The sequence below is a fragment of the Myxine glutinosa genome, chromosome 7 (assembly GCF_964187855.1).
Source record: "Myxine glutinosa chromosome 7, kmMyxGlut1.1, whole genome shotgun sequence".
Classification (NCBI taxonomy): domain Eukaryota; kingdom Metazoa; phylum Chordata; class Myxini; order Myxiniformes; family Myxinidae; genus Myxine; species Myxine glutinosa.
In genome coordinates, this window is record NC_136267.1 from 58,907,516 (window position 1) to 58,922,471 (window position 14,956).

The window sequence follows — 14,956 nt, forward strand, 5'->3', positions numbered from 1 at the left end:
ACACAAGTACACATATTTTTAAGAGGTACAGTTTTGTGAATTAGAAAAAAGAAAGAAAAATCACAAACAAGTTGACTGTATTCATTTTTTGGAAGAATATGGTGTTGGTGGTCTGACGTTAAGGTAATGCACACCTGAGGGTCGTTCAGCAGGAAGGCTGCAGAAAAAGGGGTAAAAATAGCTGTGTAGATAACGAGAAGCAAGATGAGCCAGTCCCACACAGCCTTGAATGGGCTATAGTGCAAGATGGTCCAACGATTAATCCTCGGAGTCTGCAGCTTATATTCAGGAAGTACATCAGCTCCCAGGGAAAGTACCTGAAGGATTACACCCGACATCCTGTCATGAAACACTCTGAAAACATGCCATACTGACTTGCAGCTGCTTGGTGAGCTATAAAACGCAATGCTTTTTGGGAGGCAATGTCAATCATACTAACCAGGTTGAGAAAGGAGAAATAAATTATTTGCATTTATTGTTGGGCAATTCAATTAACTTAATTCGGAGAACCACTAGTTTGAAGCACAATCACTATGCTTGATGACGACGAACAGCTTGAGCTTCACAAGCAAAAGGTGAAGGATAGACTGATCCAGCTTAAAGAAGAGAAAAATTGCAGGCTCATTTTTTTTTTTAAATGGGATATTTCCCACCACAAAAGGCCAATCAAGCTGGGGGCTACACAAAGAAAACAAAAGCAGAACAACCAGCTCCTTGGATTGAAACAAGAAAATATCAAAAGTTGTCCACAGAACAAAAAGGGCTGGGAGGGGTTAACTAGTCTGCTTCGAGACAACAGTGCCTCTACCCCCCATTTGTCCTTTACTATTACCCGGAGTGATAGTAAAGCGCAATGTCCATCAATGGCGTAAAGAAGATCCCATTCAAAACACAATAAGGACCTCAATCCTAGCAACGTGATGACACAAATATCACTCCATCTGGGTGGTGTAATGGTTGGAGCATTCAGTCTGAGTCTGGGATGTCGGCGGTTTGAACCACGGCCGGGTCACACCAATGACTTTTAAAAGGGTACGTGTTGTTCCCTTGCTTGTCGCTCAGCATTTAAAAGGATGGACAAACAATGATAGGTTGGCAACCATGGCACAGGCTTGGTAGGCCTAATGGCCTCCTGTTGCATTGAAGTTTCTTATAAGGGAAGTCATATAATCTCAAGAAGGATAATGACAAAGCTCTAAAGATCTCCCAATTTGGTGTCTACACAGAAAGGATTTCCCACCCAAAGTGATCATTTTGAAAGTTCCCTGGAAAGTACGCAGACGACGACAGGCAATTGGAACATTCCATGACTATTGCTGTTTGTATTCTTGGTCATACACCAGACACAAAAATAACAATTCTTTACAAACATAAAACACTCTTCTCATGGTAAGTCAAATGTAAAAAAAAGTGAAATGATTTAACACACAAGTGGATGGCATCGGGTGTTGCAAAGATTCTCAGAATGAGATACTCACAATAGCCCCAGAAGCACCGATATTGTTTAATAATTCAAATACAGTACCGGTACATACATGATTTTGGAAGAAAAACGTTTTCTTACCAATTATATTTCTTTATTTAAGAACTTTAAAACATGGGTATTTTTGGAGTATTGCAATTCGTTCTGAGAACATATTGAACATCTTTCTTATAGAAAAAAAAAAATTGAGGCTTATGGAAGAACTACATGACAAATGGTAAAAAAAGGCAATGCACTGACAGTTGGGTCACAGTTGGACACGAGAAGCAAGGGCATGAATGAACAGAGGGAGAGAGGGAGAGAGGGAGAGAGGGAGAGAGGGAGAGAGAGAGAGACTTTGACTTTTATGTGCTTTTATTATAAAAGTATCAAAACACACATGGAAGAACACCGCAAAATTTTTACAAGAAAAAGAAAGTTGTACAAGCAAAAAGGATGTATATACATGTATATGTGGACATTGAGCGCAAGTATAATTTACAAAAACAAACTCAACACCTCATCTGTAAAACAATCGTCGTTCACACTGCCGAAACTTATCCGGGCCGACACTATTCCTTTAAAGCAAAACAGCACATTTTCATCTCTGCCACTCAATTTGATCTTCCTAGTTTTATATATTGCGAGTTTAGCAATTCCGCACAGAAAATTCAAGAAAGGGACTGCTGTCTTGCTCTTGGTGCTCCTTTCAATGCCATACACAAAAATTGCAACAGAAAAAACAAACTTAAATTTATAAAAGAACTGTTGGAGGAAACAAAAAAGGGGTACCAATCTCTTACATTTCACGAAAGCATGGGTCACATTTTCAGCCTCTTCACAAAAAGGACAAACATTCAGTACAGCAGGATCAAACTTATTAAGTAAGTATTTGGTGACCAGGGCCTGATGAACTAGTCTCCAATTTAAGTCTCCGGTTCGACCTAAAGTTGGAGACCTATACATCTCTTTCCACACTGGAGATAGGAACGAACTAGCCGGAATGATCTCATCCCACCGATTTTTTAAAGGTTTTGTGAAACCCGGTATAAGCACCTCTTGGCATATCCCATAAATAACTTTTTTTCCCATCACATGGAACACACCGCAACCATCTGACTTTGAGAAGACACAATGTTGTTTTTTTGAGGTGACTTGGAGCTCGGGGAAATAGAGACGAGAGTCCACCACTTCATCTGCCCCAGTCCACCCGATATTTAATTCCCTGAAAGTTTTAATCACAACTCTCAAAACTTTGTCCACCATTCTAGATGACCGAACCCCCACTTTTGATGTGAGAGACCCGGTGGATAACCATCCATTTATGGAAGGCTTCATCATGTCTCGCACTCTGTTTATTCCATTACAGGTGAAGCAATGCATAAATGACCTGGAGGTTGAAATTTCAGGGAATAAAGGATTCAGGACCAATGGCTCATGCATATATTTTTTTGCATCATAGGACACCTCTAATCGTTGTATTCCAAGGACTTGCCAGGCATTCAGAAGGCTCTGATGAAACTCGGGGAGCAGAGTCGTGTTGACATGCTGCAGGTCCATGAGGAAGAGCTCTCGGTCATACTTCAACCCATCTGCTTCCTGCAGCCAAGCGTTTGTGAGAGGCCGCCACGGGACACACTCACCATACAATAAACGCTTTATCGTCAACATGCGGAAAGCCATTATCCGACTCGGAACATGTATCAAGCTTTGGCCACCTGCATTTTGGGGTCTGCACACCGTGTCTGGTCCAAGCCAATGGTGGCCTCCCCAGAAAAACTGAGTTAGAACCCTCTGAATGCCTGTGACCAAGTATCTCGGAGGTTGGAGGGGGATAACTTTATGCCAAATAAAAGGAACCACCAGGTTATTTATTATTGTCACCCTTGCCTTAAGCGATAGAAGGTGGTGCAACCGTTTCCATCTAGCCAGTTTCTGCTTAATTCTTTCCAAGAAACCCTCCCAATTTTTTTGTTCATATGCTTGGACTCCGAGAAATAACTCTAAATATTTAAACCCCTCTTTGTTCCACTGCATTCCTCCTGGTAACACAGGCAGAGCTGAGGAAGGTGGACTGGGGCCCACCCATAAGGCAACACTTTTGTTCCAATTTACTTTTGCCGTGGAGGCGAGCTCAAACTGGGACAGACATTGAAAGACCTCACCCACATCATTTTGGCTGGAAACAGCAACACAAATGTCATCCGCATAAGCTGAAGTAACCATTTTGTGGTTTTTTGTTAAGGAGACTCCTTCCACTGAGTTCCGGAGCAAAGCTAGTAAAGGTTCGACCGAGAGACTGTATAGCATTCCTGAAAGCGGGCAGCCCTGACGGATGCCTCGCTGAAAGGGAAAAGGGCAACATAAGCTGTTGTTTACCTTCAACAGACAGGATGCATTTTCATACAACAACTTAACATAGGAAACAAAATTTTGTCCAAAACCAGCTCTCCTTAGTACAGCAAACAAAAAAGAATGGTCAACACTGTCAAAAGCTTTTTCTTGATCTAAAAGAACCAAACCAAAACCATGAGATGTAGTACGACCGAGACTGATCAAGTCTCTCACCAAAAAAATGTTATCGTAAATAGAACACTCAGGAACACAATAAGACTGATCAATATTAATCAAAAGGGGGATGACTTCCTTTAGACGTATCGCGAGCGCCTTCGACAATATTTTATAGTCCGTATTTAGGAGTGACACAGGCCGCCAATTTGTGACGTCTTGCAAGTTCCCTTTTTTTGGAAGGAGACACAAAACTGACCTCCGGCAACTTAGTGGCAATTCACTTTGTTCAAGGCTATCATGAAAGAAGTCAAGTAGAGTAGGGCCTAGGATGTCCCAAAAGGCCTTGTAAAATTCAACTGGGAGGCCGTCAAGTCCAGGGGCTTTCCCATCTTGAATTCCTTTAAGAGCAACAGTAAGTTCTCCGAGAGAGATGCCAGGCTCCAGTTGTTGTTGCTGGTCTTCAGACAGAGATGGGAGCAGTTCAAACATCCCGTTTCTGTTTTCCTGGTTCACAGTTCTCAAGGCAAACAGCTTTGAATAAAAGTTTCGTAATTCATCCTTGATGTCACTTTGAGAAGACAGAAGCGCACCGGCAGAAGAGCGCAAAGCGTGAATTTGTTGAGGGATCTTGGCTGTCTTTTCCAAGTTGAAAAAGTCTTTGTTTGGTTTGTCAAGTTGGATATTGTCCATTCACAGTCGGACGAAAGCACCAGATGCACGCTCTCTCACCATTTCAGCCAGTAGTGTTCTTTTCTCTGACAACTGCTGGACATTTTCGTTGGACATGCCAGATTTCTGCTCACAATAAAGTATATCGTTTTTTAAGGCAGTTATCACACCGAGTGTGTTACAGGTATTATAACGACAGTATTGCTGGCAAAAACACTTAATTTGGGATTTTGTGCAATCCCACCATTGCTTTTTTTTTTTTTTTTTTTTTGTATACAAGATCGAGGCTCGTGAAAGAGCGAAAATTAATCACACAGAAAGACAAACAGACACATAAAACAAATAACATCGGGAGCGGTAGACAAGATGGGGAGAGAGGGGGAAGGACACAAACACAACATTTGAGAGCAGGGACCGAGAGACATGGAGACATCGAGAGATCTGTGGGAGGGAGAGGGCTTTGGGGGGGAGGCATGTGAAGGGGGGGGGGGGTGGGAGAGGTATAAACATATGGACACTGCCAGGATATCCAGGAAATAAGTTGGAATTTCAAACAAGGTGGATCTGGGGTGAATTAGTGGGGGTAGAAAAGATCAAGGTTATGGATGGGGGAAGATAAGAGATGGTGGTGAACAGCTGTTTTAAAGACCTGGAGGGAGGAGAGGGATTGAAGGGAGTGTGGGAGTTTGTTCCACAGGCGGGAGAAAAGAGGAATGAAAGAGTGAAGGTGAGCAGAGAGCCGAGATTTCGGCAGTTTAACCATCAGAGGGTTGCTGGCAGATCTTGTGCGACCTGTAGGAATATTTGGGGGACAGAGCACGGAGAGAGCTGGGGGAGCAAGGCCGGAGAGGAGTCGGTAGAAGACAGAAAGACCACCTACCTGCCTGCGGTGAGTGAGTGAAAGGCCCTCAGAGATAGCTTCATCGCGGGAGATTCCAATGATTTTGAAAGCTTTGGATTCAACAGGGTGCAGCCGAGCCAGGTGTGAGGCAGGAGCACCAGCCCATAGGGGAGAACAGTATTCCATTGAGCTGCGGATGAAAGCCTTGTATGTGGTGAGGAGCTCAGGTGTGCCGAGGAAGGACTTCGCACGACGGAGGATGCCCAGTCGGCGACTGGCTTTGGAGGCCAGCTTGGAAATGTGGTTTTCCCAAGAAAGATCATGGCAGATAGTGAGACCCAAAAGCTTGAGTGACAGAACTTCTTGGAGAGGATTGTTGAGAAAGTAGATGGGAGGGTTGTCCAGTCGATCTTTTCGGAGAGACATAGTAAGAGAGTGAGATTTGGCAGGATTGAAAGACATGTTCCACTTGTTTGACCAGTCTGTGATTTTGTCCAGGTCTTCAGAGAGTGAGGAGGCTTTAAATTTAGGTAGGAAAACTTTTGCATTTCACATTCCTTCCATACCATTCTGAATGCTTCTTTGAAATGCTCACTTTGTAAAAGTTTGACATTGAAAGTCCAATATGCACTTCTACACACGTGATGAGGTAAGCCTCATACAACAACAACCATGTGATGATCAGAAAAACCAGACGGCCTTATATAAGAATTCTTGAGAAGATTTACCTTATCATGGTTAACATAAATTCTATCCAAACGAGCCATTGTCAAAAGATTTCTTGCGGCACAAACCCACGTGTACTGCCGGATGTTAGGGTTCTGTACCCGCCACACATCCACAAGTTGAAATTTTTTAATGAGCTGTGCCAAAGGCCTTGCACTCGGTGGATGAGGCTCAGGAGTGTTTCTATCAAGTTGTGGGTTGAGGGTACAGTTGTAGTCTCCCCCCAAGCAAACCAACATGGACAGGTCAATCAATAGTGCTTAAAAAACCTGCTAACTTGTGAAGAAAAGCACTTCTTGCAGAGTTAGCACTAGGGCAGTATACATTAGTCGTGCAAATCTTTTGGTTACCGCTGACAAACTCCACAGATAGTAAATGGCCCTTGCAAATTTCTCTACATCTGATCTCCGACGGCTGGAGTCTAGGATGTAACACGACTGCCACACCAGCCTTGGCATCAACGAAAGCACTGGAGAAAAAGTGACAACCTTTAAAGATATTACGCCACTCAACCTCAGAAGACTGATTTGCATGCGTCTCTTGTAACATCAGCACATCAATTTTTTCATTCTGAAACATTTGAAACACCTGGAGGCGACCACCGTTGATGTTTAAGGATGCTACTTTTATCTCCACTCTGTTAACTATTCATGAAGTTCCTTGCCCGCTCGAGTTACACATTTTCTTAGCCTCTGGAATTGAGGTTCTGACATGTTAACCTGATAAGGTTCACGAATCATGTTCTTTGCAGTCAAAATAAAATCATGCAGATTCGGAAAGTAGTCTTTGATTTTTACATGTCTTTTCCTGAACGTTTCTTCAAGGAACTTGATAACATTTTCTTGAGAAACCATGGTGATGGTATTGTCATCACCCGCCTCACTCTCTTGAGCACTTAAAGCACTAAAGAGTGGAGTAGAAGAGGTTTCATCAGAATCAAGTGCTTCGTCTTGATCTGCACCTTTTCCTACTATTTGTTGAACACTTAGTTTTGGAAACAGCAATTCTACAGGGTCAAGGACCTCCGCACTCTTTGCAGACCCTTCCAGATTTACCATATCCCCTGTGGCTATAAGTATGTCCCCCAGCTCATCATCCCTTTCATTTTTATCTGTCAGGGAAGGGTTAACGTTATCCTCACAGTCGTAAGGACTTTCCCCTTTATCTATTTTTTCCTCACTAGCAGATCCAGCTGCTAACTCGTCTGAGCGAGTTTGGTTATCAGGACAAGGACTTACCACATCCTGAGAGGATCGACTATTTTCCGGGTCATGCTCAATGTCGGTAAGTGGTGCAAGCGAATCTTCCTCACGTACACACACTTCCGGTACCATCTCCATTACCGCCAAGGAGTTTCCGGTGTAGGCCTCACCCTGGAGGTCCTGCGAGCCTGACACGATCTGAATCTTATTTTGTTTTTCTTCGGAATCACAGGATTCATCACTTGAACGCTTCTGACCTTTTTTCCTGGTGTCCGCTACCGATACTTCCATGGTATCGTCCGCACTGTCGTGTACAGTGGACGAAATGGGAGAGGGTTCAACCACTTTCATTCCCACCTTAAATGGAGGAGCGGGGTTAGTCACCTCACGTTCTAGATCTATCACTTCCCCCCCCCGCCCCCCCCTGGTGGGGGTGGTCGGGTCTGGCGCTTCGCTCACCGCAGTCGGTGCGATGGGTGGATTAACCACTCGATCCGCCTCCTCCCCTTCATTGTGCGGTGAAGAGGAGTCACTCCTCACCAATCCTCCGCTTTCCTGCGGTGTAACCGCATTGGGACAGGCACTCCTCACATGCCCGTAAGCCCCACACTCGAAACACGTCATAGCCTCCGAGGAGGCATACATTTTGTATTCAAAGCCGTTGATTTTCACACTCAACACGACATTGAGCGTTTTTACATTTGCAGGCAGTATCATGTACACCACCCTCTTGAAGGACATGACATGTTTGAATCGTTCACAAACATTTCGCATCGGCACCATCGAAATCCTCGATACGACCTTACCGAACTTGTTTAATTGTTCACGTAAATCCTCATTCCTAATAAATGGCGGGATATTACTGATGTTAATCTTTACCGTCGGGGCTTGTAAAGCGAACACGGAGAGGAACGTGTTCGGTTCAATGAACAAGCCTTGTTCGACTACACTCGCTACCATGTGCTCCTCGGACAAAAATACGACGAATTTCTTATTCATAGGAGAGGCAGCACGAATACTGTGTGCACCAACGATGTTTCCAATGGCGGAAAGCACATCGTTAATTTCCACCTCGTTGGGAGGAACACAAGCTAGCCCGTGTTTACGAGTTAGCGATTCGTACGTATCAATGCGGAAACGTTCGCCCGCCATTCTAACTCGACCAGCCTTGGCATCAGTGACACCCTGGAGGTCCTGCGACCTTCCTTGTCTCGGAAACAAGTTAGTAACCGAGAACCGAGAAAACCCAGTTTGTCGAACACCAACAAACAGATCAAATTCCCCCCCCCCCCCCCCCCTTGTCCGAACCGGACAAGAAGGTATCAAACCTAAATAATCGAGCTAAAGTAAATAATAAACGTGCGTTATAAGCACAAAAATGGCTTACAAAGCGCCGTCAAAGCCAGTAGGCCACACCCAACGCTCTCAGTAGACCCAGTAGGCCCGCTCTCATTCCTCTCTCTCTCGAAGACAAGGGTGCAGAACGGATGAAAACACAATGCCGAAGCACACAGGATGAAAAGGGAGAGGGAGGGGGAGGGGGGGGAACGCAACGGGCTCACCAAAGCACAGAGCAGTTGCTCACAGCCGCCATGACGCCGCACCGATAGGTGGCGACAGAGAGAGAGAGAGAGAGAGAGAGAGAGAGAGACTTTGACTTTTGAAGCTCTTTTATTATAAAGGTAAGAAAACCATACAAGTCATGCAAATAATAAAGTCACCACAATTCAAAACATGTGCAGCCAAACAACAACAATAAAAACACCAAGCACTAAAATAAAAAACTTAACAAACCATGATCAAGTTTACAAAACCCACCCTTTGCACACCATTTTTCCACAAAGGTTTGTAAATCATCTTTCATTTGGCAAAAAGAAAATTCCAAGCATAACCTTGCCATGACTGGAGCCTTAAACACAATTACCACATCACATAAAATATCAGCATTTGCCAGGAGCTTTGCTTTTCTTGTTTTGTAGATTGCTAATTTTCCAATAGAAATTAAGGAATTAGCAAGAGCAGTCTCAGAGCGTTTTTTATAACTAAGTGGTGTTCCAAAGATAAAAACACGTGTAGAAAAAGAAAAGTTCATACGATTAAAAAAAGTTGATAAAAAACTGATAAAAAACCAAAGAAGGGAAAGAGTCTTGCACAATCTACGTAAGCATGGAAAAGGTCTTCAGAAATCATACAAAAGGGGCATTCCACTGAATTATCCTCATTAAAACGATGTAATAAAACATTGGAGGGCAACACCATATGGGCGAGTCTCCAAGCAATATCACCAGTCCTTTTAACAATCGGTGAAACATACATTGCAGACCATTGCGGATGGGAGGGAGACCCAGAAGGCAGTTTCTCTTTCCATCGAGCCACAAAAGAAAGAGGCTGTAACGAGGGAAACCGAACTGAGATACACAAACGATACAGTCTCTTTTTATCCTTGCTGGAAAGTGGCGATGAGGAGAGCAAGATAGATGTTGTGGCGCTATCAGCTGGCAGGCTAGAGCTAGCACAGATCTGTGGTGGTGTATGGTGGTCACCAATGTTGGCGGTTGAGCTCAGGCCCAGGTGCCTAAAAACACACAGGATTTCCTGTAGGACCTTGGCTACGCTCCTCAAAGATCTGATGCCAGTTCTTACTTGAAGATGTCCTGCAGAGAACCAACTGTTCCTGTTACAGTCACGAAGGTCCTGAGTCGTTTTCACGCCAGCACTCACAAAACGTTGCACAAAGGCACGTGAGCGAGGAATAGCAGGAAAGAGGGCATTGTAGAAAAGGGGTTCCCGGAGGAACCTTTCACTGTTGTATGTCTCCATTTGGCGAGTTATTGAAATGGACCGCCAGACGTTCAAGACATCTTGGTAAAAGTCAGGGAGCAGCGAAGCATCGACATGTTGCAGCTCCATGAAGAAGAGTTCACAATTGTACCCAAGCATGCCGGCTTGTTTTAGTATAGTTTGCAGTCGATTTCCAGGGCAAGGCCTCCAGAAATATAAAACGACGAGCTGTGGAGACTCGGAAGGCCATCACCCGACAAAGAATGTCCACAAGCCCATGACCTCCTTCTGCCATGGGAGGCAAATAGTCTCTGGCTTTAGCCAGTGTTTGCCATCCCAAAAGAAGTCAAGTAAACATTTTTGGATTGACGACACCAACGTTGCAGGTGGCTGCAAGGCAATCATTTTATGCCATAAGAGAGGGGCCACCAGGTTGTTAATGACCAGGGCACGACCTCGGAAAGACAAGGTCGACAAAATTCCTCTCCATCTGTTTAATTTGTTGCTGATTTTGTGCAGCAAACCATCCCAATTCCTTTTGACAAAGCCTGGGGTTCCAAGGTAAACACCGAGGTATTTCACACCTTCTTTTTCCCATGTCAAATTCATAGGGAGAATTGGAAGGGCAGAAGGTGGCGTACCGCCGACCCAAACTGCTTTGCATTTTGACCAATTAATTTGCGTTGTACATGCTTGAGAGTAAACCCGTAGGCACTCAAATAGCAGAGCAATGTCATTACTGCTGCGAACAGCAACACATACATCATCAGCATAGGCCGAAATGATAACGGGATTTTCTGAGGGAGTCAATGAAAATCCCATAAGAGAAGATCGTAAACGAATCAAAAGGGGCTCAATGCAAAGAGAGTACAATATTCCAGATAAGGGACAGCCTTGCCGAATTCCCCTCCCAATCCGCAAAGGTGAACAGAGACCATCATTGATTTTGATCAAGCTAAAAATGTGATTATACAATAAGGATACATATGAAATAAAGGATGCCCCAAAACCAAATTGCTTTAAAATGTGAAACAAATACTCATGATTAACAGAGTCAAAAGCCTTTTCTTGGTCAATAAAAAAGAGACCGGTATGTTGTTGTTGAAATGCACACACATCCCACAGGTCTCGTACCAAAAAAATGTTATCGTGCATAGATCTGTGCATAACACAGTACGATTGATCCTGATGTATAACTGTGCTTAGAACAGTCTTTACACGGTTAGCTAGCGTTTTGGCAAAAATCTTGTAATCTGTGCAGAGAAGAGAGATTGGACGCCAGTTCTGTATCAATTGCAGGTCGATTTTCTTAGGGATAAGGCAAACAACTGCACGCCGACAACTAAGGGGTAACAATCCCTCACGCAGACTGTATAAAAACACTGAGTGCAAAGCAGGACCAAGCATGTCCCAAAAGGTTTTATAAAATTCAGCTGGTAGCCCATCAAAACCAGGAGCCTTATGATCAGCAAGGCCATCGAGCGCAGTTTTAAGTTCACCGAGAGTAATGTTCTCATCCAAGACATGCCGTTGATGCTCATCTATCTGCGGTAAATTGGTCGTAATATTCTGCATTGCAGGCACATCATTGGGCTTAAAGGAAAACACATTCTCAAAATAAGACCGAACAAAATGAACAATCTCCGTATTATCACTAAGAATATGCCCATCACTAGCCCGAAGACTAAGCATTTGCTGGCTCGCCTTCGTCGTCTTCTCAAACTTAAAGAAATCTTTACAACATGTGTCTGATGACAGTAAACCATTCACTCTCAGCCTGACTAAGGCACCAATACCATTTTCTTGAATTAATTCCTTAAGCAGAGTTTGTTTTTCAAAGAGGAGTTGACACCGTCTTTCATCACTGAGGACCTCAGCACCTTCCTGCAATCGTAGAATTTCTTGTTTCAAGGCATCAATACATAATTGTTTACTTTGAGAGCAATTGGTTTTGTATTGCTGACAGAAAACACGGATCTGCGCTTTAGCATAGTCCCACCACTGACAGAGATTTAGGAAACGATGTTGGAAATCCACAACCTTGTCCCAAAAAACCACAAAGGATGATTTAAAGAAAGGATCGCTCAGAAGTGAGGTGTTAAAGGACCAATACAGGGTGCGGCGTTTGAAACGAGGAAAAGAAAAGCACAGTTTTACCAAAGAACTAGAACGGGCACTCGGTAGAGCGCATACCTTCGCCGCAGCTACTGTTCTGTACTTGGCATGGGAGTGTAGGGAACAGAACAGTGAACAGTTTGGTGCTGATTTCATGCAAATCGGATAAGAATTGACCGAGTTATGACAAAAAACGCACATTTTGCAAGGTCGTGACCCCCCTGACCTTTGACCCCCAACCGCTAACAAGGGTAATGTCTTCACTGGGTCATGTCGTATATCACAAGATCGGGCATTGAATTCTGAACATTTTGGCATTAGTTGCATGCCAATTGGATAAAAATTGACCGCGCTATGGTAAAAATACGATTTTGACCTTTTCGTGACCTTGACCTTGACCTTTGACCCGATTGCTCCCAAAATCTAATCAAATGTGTCCCGTATAATAACCAATCATCCCACCAAATTTCATGCAATTCGGTTGAATACTTTTTGAGTTATGCGAATAACATACACACACACACACACACAGACATACAAATAAATACACAGCGATCAAAACATAACCTTCCGCTTTTGCGAAGGTAATGATCAGAGAAGCCTGAAGGGACAATAGCCGTATATGTCACAAGGTTGACAGCAGAGTTAGGAATATAAAATTTATCAAGACGAGCAAGTGAAAGATGATTTAGTAAAACCCGACACCAGCTAAATTGCTGCAGGTTTGGGTGTTGTTGCCGCCATACATCGTTGAGGTCATGCCGCGAAATTATACTGGAAAGAGGCCTACTTGAAGCTGGATGTGGCTCTGCACTGTTCCTATCTAAAGTTGGGTTTACAGTACAGTTAAAGTCACCCCCTAAGCACAACAACGTATCAGAAGAGAGGTGTCTCAGGAAATTAAAGGACTGATTAAAAAAAGTTCCTCTATCTGTGCTATCGCTTGGAGCATAGACGTTAACAAACATAAATCGTTGCTGATTGTATGCAAGCTCTACAGAGGCTAGATAGCCTGGTACGATTTCCTTAAAGATGGGGGGGGGGGGGGGGGGGGAGACAGACAAACGTGAACTGACAAAAAAAGCAATACCCGCACTCACAGAATCTGTATTACTAAAAAACCAAGTGCCAATCAGCTGTTGCTGCCAATCAGCCATGCAGTCTGCAGTGGCACGAGTTTCTTGCAATAAAAGTACATCAATCTTTTCCCTCCTGGCTAATTGCACAGTTTGGGACCGACGCAGCTGACTGCGCCCACCATTAATGTTCAAGCTTGCTATGTTCATAGAAACATAGGCAGCAACACAGCCATTACAGGTTTAATTCTTTCCTTGCTGTGACAAGGTACCTCTTCAGTCTTTTCAGTGATTGATCAGAAATATGAAGGGCCGCAGATTGTTGTACAACTTCCTGAGCCCCACTAATGAAGGCGTGAGTATCAACGAAGAAATCGCAGATTTTCAAGCGCTTTTTACGGTAAGTTTTTTGTAGGAAATCCACGATTTCAGCAGGAGGGACAGAGCCTCCAGAGACATGCTCCGATGAGAAGTCGGCCTCACCATCACTCAGTGAGGCAACGGAAGAACCCCCATCAGAGTCACAATCATTGCATTGAGAGTCCATTGCCGAGGCAACGGGCTCATCGACACGAAAATCTGAGACTTCAGCACTATCACCCTGCTGACCATGAGCTTGACAAGGCTCAGCTGCCTCAATGGAGGATTCCACAGACAGATCACTAGTTCCAACACACTCACCACTCCCCACTGAGGGAGGGGTGGCACAATCAACACAAGCTTCAGCAGGGGACACACATGGAGGCTCAACCTCACATGGAGGTTTACCCTCAGAACACTGGAGAGACTCAGGTGCTGTCTGGCCAACACATACATTTTCAGCATTTATCACATTACCCTCAGAGTATTCTGAAGGTGGGGGAGGTTGAGGAATTTCCTCAACTGGGGGAAACTGCTGAGGAGGAGGTCGCGCTCCACCATAACCTTCACTAACCACTTGAGCGAAAGTTGGAGGACCGGCCAAGACCTTATTATCAGGCTCGGTGAGGTCGCTAGAAGGTGGGAGGGTTCTTTTCCTGGTTCTCTGTTTGTCCACAATGGGGTTTGCATCAGCACCACCCATATTGTTTACATCATCGACAACGATCTCAGTATAGCCCTGCTGTTCATCACCATTCAGGCTAGTGACTCTATCTGTGGACTTTTTCGGGCACAAGTCCTTTAAATGACCATATTGACCACACTCAAAACAAACTAGAGACTCTGTGGAGACAAAGACCCGATAAGTGTGACCTTCGACCTTGAAGGGCAATACCGCATTTAAAGAGGTTACACCACGCGGTAAGATCATATAAACAAAACGACGAAAGGACATGACGTGTTTTAAACGGTTATTTTTTCCTCGTACAGGAACCATTGTAACTGAAGAGACGACAGAACCAAGTTTGTTTAGTTCAGTAACCAGGTCTTTGTTCTTAAGGAACGGAGGAGCGTTAGAGAGAGAAACCCGAACTGCCGGCGTGTCGAGTGGACATACCTGAACAAACACGTCGGGAGCAAAGAAGAGCCCGTGCTCGACTATTTGAGCAACCATGGGCACTGTGGAAACAAAGATTACCACGCGTTTATTCAT

General features: G+C 44.2%; 1 protein-coding gene across 1 annotated transcript in view; it reads right to left on the minus strand.

Annotated features, from left to right (window-relative positions):
* Positions 1 to 14,956, minus strand: part of KCNH6 (potassium voltage-gated channel subfamily H member 6) — a 262,729-nt gene that overhangs the window by 139,952 nt on the left and 107,821 nt on the right. Inside the window, exon 3 of the mRNA XM_078782688.1 lies at positions 135 to 317. Within this exon, the coding sequence (XP_078638814.1) occupies positions 135 to 317 (183 nt within the window). The remainder of the gene's footprint in view (positions 1 to 134; positions 318 to 14,956) is intronic.